Source organism: Notothenia rossii (assembly GCF_949606895.1).
Source record: "Notothenia rossii genome assembly, chromosome: 4".
NCBI lineage: Eukaryota > Metazoa > Chordata > Actinopteri > Perciformes > Nototheniidae > Notothenia > Notothenia rossii.
Window position 1 is genome coordinate 38589415 of NC_136902.1, and position 10030 is coordinate 38599444.

Consider the following 10030-nt stretch of genomic DNA (forward strand, 5'->3'; position numbering starts at 1 on the left):
TGCCCCCTTCCCCTCTCTTCCCAACCACATTTATAGGAGACTGCCCGCCTTCCCACTCCAACCTGGCCAATCAGGTCATGGTTCTGAAAGCGGAGTGAAGGGTTAAATACAAAATTAAACACTGTTGTCTACATTTAATAAAACCCTAACGGCTTAAGTAAATTCATTATTGCATCAACATACATATTATACCTTCAAAAACAACAAGGTCTGCTTAAAACGGATAGTTTTTAACCTAATTGACACTCATAAAATCACACATTTCCTGACCAATCGCGTCCAAGACTCCGCCTACTCATACGCCACATATAAGGAGTACTTTGGAGGCGTGCTCCCCCTTTGAGCACTGGGACAAGATGGCCTCCAGGTCTGAACAAAGGAAATGGTGATTACTTGGTGCTGGTGTATTTTACAGACTGACAAATTAATTTAGATGCATTTTATTAGTTTGTCTATGTAACCTGTTTTTATAACTTTAACTGAAATAAAGACAACTCTGAAAAAACATGTACTACCTTTCTTAACAAACAAATAGTTAAGACCAACATGTTAGTGAGGGAGTGTGTACGCTTCCTCACACTGTGGCTATAGGCTAAATGAATTACAACTAAGGGCCACATAAATAATTCCCTATATGAAACTACCTGACTGACTACTCCAAACGTCTTATCTTCAGTACTACATAGTAATGCAGCGTGTGACAAAGTGGGTGCACTATATCTGATTGTGTTTGTGGAACTGATCCACTTCCATCAAACACTTTCTAGTAGGGTGATCAGATGTCCCGCGGGACTGCACAGCATTTTCACGACTTTTGGTGCGTCCCGCAAATTGAGACGATGTCCCGCATATTTCATTTTGATTGGCTAAAACGCTTTTCTTAAATCAGATTCATCCAATGGCTGTTGAGAAAGCAGGGAAGGCTATCATCACGGGGCTGTGTTTGCTGTCAATCAAACTGTAACAAATGGCAGGTGCTGGTCAAGTGTTAACCAATGAGAGTAACTCACTCACACACACACCCCCGCCTCCCCCCCCCCCCCCCCCCCCCGCCAAACAACAACAACGAACGCAGGCGACACAGCAGGTTATGGAAAATGGAGGAAACTGAAACTACAGTTAAGAAGAAAAGAAGACGCACATACAACAAAGACTGCAGAAACTTACCCGTTGGTGAAGCCAGTGCAGGGCGACTCTCAGAGAGTTTTTTGCTGTCAGGGTTTGAGTTTTGTTGTGTCTAGTTGTGGGGTTATTTTGCTTTTCTGTTCTCCCGCTCATGTTTTCCTCCTTGTTTCTTGTCTGGTCCTTCTCCCTGTGTTTCCTCCCTGTCGCTAGTTTCCCTGGTGTGTCTAATTGTCTGATTGTGTTTCTCCTTCCCTGCCCGGCTGTTTCTCGTCTCGTGATTACCCCTCCCTGTATTTAGTCTTGTCTCTTCCTGTGTTCGGTGTCGGTTCATTGTTTGTTTGTCCTCCCTTGACGCCACGTCTCATGTTTTTCTCTCCGGTCTTCGTCCATGTTTTTCACGGTCAGTTTTTATGTTATTGTTTTCCTGAGCTACCGTTTGATTCATGTCATGTTTTTGTGACCAGCTTTGCATAAAGCTCGCTTTTTGTTTTCTAGACCAACTTACCTTTTTTTCCTAGTCTGCTTTTGTGTCCTACCTTTCCCATACCGTAACACTTTGCAAGAGTAATTTTTTAATTTCACATGGCGTTGAATGCGACGTCAAAAGACACAGAGAAACGTGTCGCTCAAAAAGAGACATCCCACTCTATGGAGACATTCCTACTCAAACCAAAAAAGGTTGGCCACTCAGACAAGGTAACAGCAGCAGAAATAACAAGTGTTTACCATACAGTGCAACACTCCCAATCATACAGGTCAAATGACTGTGGTAACAAGCTAGCGCCGACCATTTTTCCAGACTCTGAGATAGTAAAGAAAATGTCATGTGGTCGTACAAAAGCAGCGTCCATAATAACAGATGTGCTTGCCCCTGCCTCTGTGGAGAGTTGTTTGACAGAGTTAAAGACACAAGAGGTTCTAGGTGAAAAAATAGCCTACACACTTTGTGGGGGGGCCCACCTGCTGTTGCTGTGATGGACAAAACTGAAAGCTATTTTATTTTATGTATTATTATGTTTCTGTTTCCTCCTGGCCAGTTTTGATTTGTATTTATGTTTTTATTTTATCTATTAATATATATTGTGCCTACTTGTACAGGTAATATACTAGTTGAATTAAGAAGATGCATTTCTAAACATTTGAAGTGAATAATGCCTGCTGCCTTAGTTAGCCTTAGTTTACTTTTCTTTATTAAGATACTAAATTGTTACTGCATTTTGACTTCACTTTCTGCTCTGTTATATATTTGTTAAGTTTTTTTTTTCCCGGGGGGGGGGGGGGGGGGGGGTTGCTGTTGAGGGTGTCCCACATTGTCCAACACAACCATACTCCTTGGCCAACATTTGGTTTGTTGGGACCTGGTCACCCTACTTTCTAGTGAAGATGCATTTCTTTATCTTATACAGTTCTTTCACAATGTTTCAAATGCCATCCTGATATGTCCATTTATCTCGGTGCGGTTGTTTAATTAAGCAATAGCTCACGACAGGCCGTGGTATATGCTCATTATATCACAGCTAAGGGGCGTGGTTCGGCCCGACGCGAAAGCTATTGCTTTTATAAAACGGTTACCAAGTGTGGCAATATGAAAGAAAATTACACACTCTAATTTAAATAGTTTTTATTAGTAAATAATGATGTTCAAAATAAAATAGTCCCTCCGTTGCCTTCTGCACAAAACATAGTGCGACGTGGTTGCTATGCAACAACACTAACAGCTGGCGAACATATTAGACAGAAAGCGTTGATCCATTATTTGGCTGTTTATTTACATTAATGTTTATGTTGCCGTTTATTGTGCACCCACTGAAAAACTGTCCAGCATCAGTAGCATGGCTTATGTGGTCACTTGTATAGGTTGAGGTTGTTCGAGGCTGTTGCTTGGCGTGGCGAGAATATTGCTCCACTTTCTCCGGTCCCCGAGATTGGGCTTGTAGTAGCTCTGGAGAGAGCTTTCGCACCTGTGGCCACTAACGGTCATAATTTCTCTGCTTTGTTTCAAGACCCGCATCAGAAAGCTTTTGAATGGTGCTACTTTTCCAGTTGGTCGACCTGCTCCTCACGTAGCTCTGCATGCCGTCGTGCTTTTTCTTTCTGGAGATAGGCACTGCTCAATCCACTCCTCCATAGTAAGACCCCCCGGAGTTGTTGTTCGGTGGCGGACTGGGACTAAAAATCAGCCCGGGAATCTCGACCGGCCCTCGTTATCGCTAGTAAATTGTCAACGGGGGGAGTGGGGATTGCTAGTGAATTTTCCGACCGGCCCACTTCTGTACCGGACGACGTCCCATGTCCAACATGGAGAGAAGTCAAGGACCCCAAGTAAGTTTTTTATTTTAATGGTATATAAGGCTATTAATATGGCAGTCATATTTGCGGCACATCTATGATAATAATTGGCTTTCAAGTGTTAAGGCAACTGACAACAAAATGTGTTTCTTTTTTTCTTATTTCATTGTTTAGGAATAGGGAAATATACAGTTTTCATGTCATTTTTAATGTAAGATCATATGTTGCCCTCACTACATTTGCTTCAGAGAAATGCACAATAAATTGTGTAACATGAACTGTAGCCTAAATATATTTATTGCCTACTTTTCCTACAGAACCTGCTTAGGCGTCATATCTTGGAGAGATTGCAAAGCAAGATGCGATACGTGGTCAGCCGTACTGACGTCGACCTCGACTATCTTGATTTCATGTGCACCCATGAATTAATACTCATTGACACATTGGCAGAGCAGATAGAATTGCCAGTGAATATAGTAAATACCCTTAGAGAACTGTGTAACCTGGTTAGACGTCAGGTGGGAAATGAGCAACATATTCCATCTGTTGAGATACAGGCAGTGCAAGGGGCAAGGGGGCGACCCAAATTCCTCATTCAACCGGACAAGTTACAGGCCTTGATAGACACCCAGTTGCCCATACCTTGCGTAGCCAAACTGCTGGGAGTCAGTGAAGTTACAGTATTCCAGGAGCTTGACATGTTAGTTTCTGAGATCAAAGCTCAGATGCCCCAGATTGGCTACAGGTTAGTCATGGGAAGACTAAGGTCCTGAGGCCACAGGGTACAGTGGAGCAGAATGAAGGCAGCTATGCACAGAGTAGATGCAGCTGGGATTTGTGCTCGTTTGACAGTTATGCTGTGATGTGAGGAGAACCTACTCTGTAAGGGGACCCTTTTCTCTTGTGCATGTGGATACTAACCACAAGCTCATAAGGTAATTTTTTTTTTTTTCAGCTGTAAAATAAATGCAGAGCAAACATACATACACTCAATTTTGTTTTCTCCTAAACAGGTATAACTTAGTCATTTTTGGGGCATTGATGGCTTCTCCAGAAAGTTACTTAGATTAAAATAATATATGTGTGACAGTTCAATCACACTGATTTTTGCATACAACACTATCAAATGCAGCTGTTTCAATGACTTACACTCAGGGTTAAAACAAGGCTGATATTTCCTATATTTAATTATTATATTTGTGTCCAGATCATGTACCTCGAACCTGCCAACAATAATAAGGCCTCTACTGGCTTCACCTTTTTTCCTGACCTCTTGTGAGAGGAATGGTTTGCCCTCAAGGTATGTTCTAAAGGCTGTGCAGTCTGATATGCATCACATGCACGTTATCAGAACTATCAACCTGTATCACTTTTTCACATATACTCTTTATCGCAGGGTCAGATGTGATCAAGGTGTGGAGAATGTCGACATTGCTCGTTTCATGTTCATTGTGCGAGGAACTGACCGGGCAAGTTTTATTTCTGGAAAAAGTGTCCACAACCAGAGGTAAATATAATCAAATGTTTAGCAAGGTTACATTAACCTTGAGTCAGCATTGACAGTCATGAATTTTTCTGTGTATGTATGCAGTTGTATGTCAACATTTAATTTACAATTACAATGTGAAAACAACTAACTAAGGGGTGCTTCTCACTGTGACAAACAAGCAAGAATCCCAGCTGCATCTACTCTGTGCATAGCTGCCTTTATTCTGCTCCATTGTACCCTGCGGCCCAATCACTTTACCATTTTTCCACGACAGAATCGAACGGCTTTGGTGTGATGTGTGGACTGCAGTAACTTCCACATATTATGATGTCCTGCACACTCTTGAAGAAGAGGGACTACTGGACATCTCAAACGCGTTGCACATCTTCCTGGTGCACTTTGTGTTCCTACCCCGTCTCCGCAGCGACCTTCACACCTTCACTGAGGGCTGGAACCATCACCCACTCCGCACCGAGGGAAACATGACCCCTCAGCAGTTGTGGCAGTTGGGACTGCTGCAAAACAGCACAGATGAGGCTGAGAATGTTGAGGTGCACACTTACTTTTGTACAATTATCTCTGTTGAACATACATTGATTCAAGCTGTACATTCTTGAATATTGCACTGTAAAATGTATGCTTTATTTAAACTGCTATTTGAACCCTAGGATCTGCAAGAACTTGACATATATTGGGAGAGTGCCCTTTACTGTGATGAGTCCCTACAAGAGTCTGGGCTTGTTGTTCCAGAATTTCCCACGCCCATAAATGAGCAAGATATGGCAGACCTTCAAGCTGCTGTGGACCCTACCGACCCATCCGACTCCCATGGTCGAGACATTTACTGTCGTTGTCTTCAAATCTTCCAGTGAGCAACTGTCATGTTGGTAAGTCTGAGCACCACCTGCTGTGCCATATACATGTAGACATATGAAAAAGACCAAGTCAAAGTTTCAAAAAAATTTTTTATTTAGAACAAATGTTTTCTTCCTGTTTTAAATGTTTTTCATCTGTGGCAGTCTTAAAAACTAAAAGTTAAAACTTTTAAAGTGAATTAAACCAGCCACAACAGTTGCATGAATAACTTGTTCATCTACACCAGTGAGAATTATTGTCCCAGATGGAACGCCTCCACCAGGAGTACTTTGAAATCGGCATATGATCTCATGTGTTGGACAGGGAAGGTGATGGTTCTACTGCAATCTGCAACAGATGGATAACATATGCTGTGTTCCCCAAAATGTGACTGGCAGTGATGATTGAACTGAACATTCACTTTGAAACGTCTCTTCTCTTCCTGCAGGACAGGAACATGGCCTTGCCCGGTTATCCACTGAAGAAATGCTTTTGGAGACAATGAGGGAAGTGCAGCGTTCTCCATCCCTGAATCAGTTTTGTCTGAAATTAGAGGAAATAAAGATAACTAACATTTTAAGATGACATTTTCAGGCACAACCTTTGTACTGCAGAGGATATATATTTTAAGAGGAAGAGATATTGTAAATGTGTTATTTATTTGATTTTATTAACCAATAAAGATGGTTACATTTCAGTCACAGAACAGCAAATTATTTTACCTTGCTCCAAAGTCACCTCCACCTGTTCCTTGTTCTCTCACTGAATTCTGCTTGGCACACAGATATGATGAAGTCTGCATCAGCCTGTCAAATGAAAGCAGAGCACCCATTAGCACAATACAGTTTTCAATGTATATATAAAAATGTAATATAAAAACAATCTCATCGCCATACCAGAACCTCTTGAGAAAGGCTACATTTCTATAGTACCATTGGACCGATTCATGGTTTTGATATTGTTTTACAATGGTGTAATCCATTTGGACCTTATAATAGTTAAACGCTGTGATATACTGTACATTGTTGCTTACTGAGATCCTGATACTGAGATATTGTTCCGTTTAATAAGGATTTAAGATAGATTTAAATTGTATTCTTACTATATTTTAGCATATAAACACCTAGATGATGCACTGAACACTTTTAACAATTCCCAGGGTTCAGATTATGTAGCAATGCATACAAACTGAGTTATACAATGACACATCTCATCTACAATATTTCAGATCTAATCAATTGATTGCTAATCATTTGTCAATCATCTTATTAAAATAAAATGTGACCCTTGCAATCATACTTACTTCTAACACTGATCTTGCCACATCCCCAAGTAATGCAAATGTTTGTCTGGTTTGCGATCCCATTGAAGTGATACTCGGTCTGGAGATAAATTCTCCTACCTCTGCTATCTTTTGGTATTTAATTACATTAAAGTTTCCTTTGTAGGAAGTCTGATCTACACAAAACAAGTGAGTTGAGCACTTGTCACTCTTGCATTTAAGACTAACTGACACACACAGAGCACACCATTTCAACTCAATCTACAATCTTAAAATTGTATCTATGGTGCACTTACTGTCATTTCTATCCCTGGTACAAACAAAGGCTGACAGATATCAGGGTATTTGGCCATGATATTGCACAAGTCATACAGGTTCAAGCCATCCTTAATCTGCAGCAGCATCGGGAACAGCCTCAGGTTTGCATGGAGGACAATAGCACTGTTTTTGTAATAAATGACATGCACACACACATGCACAAATACAAACAACATAACATGAATAAACATGATTAATCACAAAATACATAAAACTTTATGAATTTATGGGTAATGTAATACGTAATCTTTTATTAGGGAATACCATTAATTTAACCAAGGTTGGGGTATTTCCTTAAAAAAGGCAATTTTATCCCCAAAACATGGGAACCCAATTATGGCACAATGGCAAGTCTGGTCGGGCAATAATGACCAGAGCATCTACATAATACAGTGACATAATGACTTTTCTCAGTTGGAGTATGGTTAAATGATAGACCACAATACACTCATTATATCACGGCTAAGAAACATCAGATTGCTTGATTTGACTTGTCCGTTTTATAAACATATACTAACTGTGCTTACCAAGCCGTGGAGGGCGGGAGTTAATAAACCAAAGAGTAACCGCCCTTATGGGACGCTGTAATAGCTAAAGCGAACGCACCCGCAAGGACACCTGGCCTCCTATTGGTTGAAGGATTTTGACAGGATTGTTGCACAAAAGTTTAGAGCGCGCACAGAATAAATCTGAGAGCAGAAAAAAGTTTCGAGCGCACACAGAATAAATCTGAGAGCAGAAAAAATCTGTAAACAGCAATATATCTGAGTGCAAGCGTACAGTTTGAGCACAAGCAAAGCAAATCTAAGTGCAAGCAGGCACTATTTGAGTGCGAGGAAAGGGTTTGAGGGAAATAAATCAATAAAGTATGCTCTCAAATGTAAATACCACGCTCTTGAATAGCGATACGCAGCGCCATATAGATAGAAGAATTACGACAGCGGAAGTCCAAAAACGGTTATCGTCACGTGGTTCATGTAGACGAGGATCGTTCCCCGGAAGTTCATGGCGGGCAATGTGAATGCATTGATAACAGGAGATAGAACTACGATTTTTGGTAATTATTAGTGAATAAAGGTTTTGATTTGCAATATTTATACAACAAATCGATATGTGTATGTATTTACATCAATATGTTTTAAAAAATAAAATAGAATTTGCTAATATTAATTGATAATATTAGGATTAGTGTGAACAACTAGTTTACATGTTAGGCTAACAGTGAGTTGGTTAAAGAGCCTGTTGCTGTTTATTTATAGCTTTGAATTCTTTCAAACCAATATTATCTTCTTAAACTTGTATGGTAGTCAGGAGCATCACTTTCTAATGTTTATTGATATATTTAGAGGGAGGGGATCTAAAGGAATGCTTCAAAATTCAGATTAGATTAATTTCTACCATTTTCTTAAATTCATGGTAGTTTCAGTAATCCCATGGTAATTGAGGACACAAGTTATCTAAATGACTAATGTCATCTTTATGGCTTTCAGAAAGGACAGGAGACCGACAGGTGACTATCAAAGGACTAGCAGCAACAGCATGATGATGATGATGTTAAATGTGTTGTTTTAGGAACATCCATAGCAAATACATGGAATTCAATAAACATTGAATAGCATATCATGCAGTTTGTCTGTGCCTTTTCCTCCGTGTTGTCCTGGTTTGCTGTGCTGCCTCCTAGTCGCCACCATGGTTTGCTGTGCTGCCTGGGGATGCTCAAATTGCTCCGAGAAAGGAGTACGATGTACGGCTTCTCCACTGACACAGAGCGGAGGAAAAAATGGCTGGCTCAAGTCAGCAGGAGCAATTTCACGACCAACAGCAAAAACATATGTGAGGTTATTATATACAAAGACTGCATTTGCACTTTTTCACAAAACGAAAACCACACCATTGGGAAAACTTAATGTTTTGTTTAATACTAAAAAACAGGGAAAGGCCTGAAAAACACTGAGAGTTGAGACTCAGGGTGCAGGGTGAGGGTCTCAGTGCAGGTATTCAGGCTCCATTGAATCCCCCTCTGGTTCTTGTGCTGAAAGAGGGAGTAACAGACAGGAGAAAGGGTTATACACGCCTATATAGCACACCTATTGGATGGGAAATTGCCTTGGGGAGATAAGGTGTGGTCTTTGTTCCCAACTGAAGTTATGGAACTTTATTATTTGTGAGTTTAACAAAGTATGAAAAATGGCATCAGTAACAGATGTGATATGAATTTCTATAAAGTTGTCTCACATTCTTGGTCATATTTTATATACAGTATGTAATGAGTATAACATGTCCAGTAAGTATAAAGTGTTTCCTAATACTGTGTATTCAACCACTATGGTATAGTGTATGGTACTATGGTATGGTATCCTAGCTTAATCTGTTATATGTAAACGTTCCCTAAATCTACTAATTTAGGGATAATCCACTGACATCCTTTAATACACATGCTAATTTGAATCAGATGTACTGATAATATCTGCAATATAAATCTTTGAACTTCTTCTTACCTTTAAAAGTCCGTCACGAACGGGCTATTATGCTACAACTCTACAGCTCTGCTAGCCTTGGCGCTAACTTCCGGGGATCGATTGAAGGCTCCACGATCAGCCATTGCTGTAAAAAAGTGGTCCATTGGAGTGAACGGAGATGACGTAACTCTCAGTCTATATGGCGCTGGCGAT

At 40.4% G+C, this 10030-nt stretch overlaps 1 protein-coding gene across 1 annotated transcript; it reads left to right on the top strand.

The window, feature by feature from the left end:
- Positions 1–1468: 1468 nt before the first annotated feature.
- Positions 1469–6423, top strand: LOC307036198 (uncharacterized protein). Its single transcript, XM_079676275.1, has 6 exons — positions 1469–1821; positions 4622–4714; positions 4811–4921; positions 5178–5454; positions 5572–5790; positions 6207–6423. Exons 1-5 carry the CDS (start codon positions 1718–1720, stop codon positions 5773–5775), a joined length of 789 nt encoding a protein of 262 aa, XP_079532401.1. The 5' UTR covers positions 1469–1717; the 3' UTR covers positions 5776–5790; positions 6207–6423.
- Positions 6424–10030: the final 3607 nt, after the last annotated feature.

Bases quoted from the DNA above. Each gene is read 5' to 3' on its own strand.
- LOC307036198 (XM_079676275.1), top strand. From the start codon at position 1,718: ATGCGACGTCAAAAGACACAGAGAAACGTGTCGCTCAAAAAGAGACAT. The intron at 1,822-4,621 runs GTAACAGCAGCA...ATTTGTGTCCAG, and splicing joins AGGTTGGCCACTCAGACAAG to ATCATGTACCTCGAACCTGC. The intron at 4,715-4,810 runs GTATGTTCTAAA...TCTTTATCGCAG, and splicing joins AGGAATGGTTTGCCCTCAAG to GGTCAGATGTGATCAAGGTG.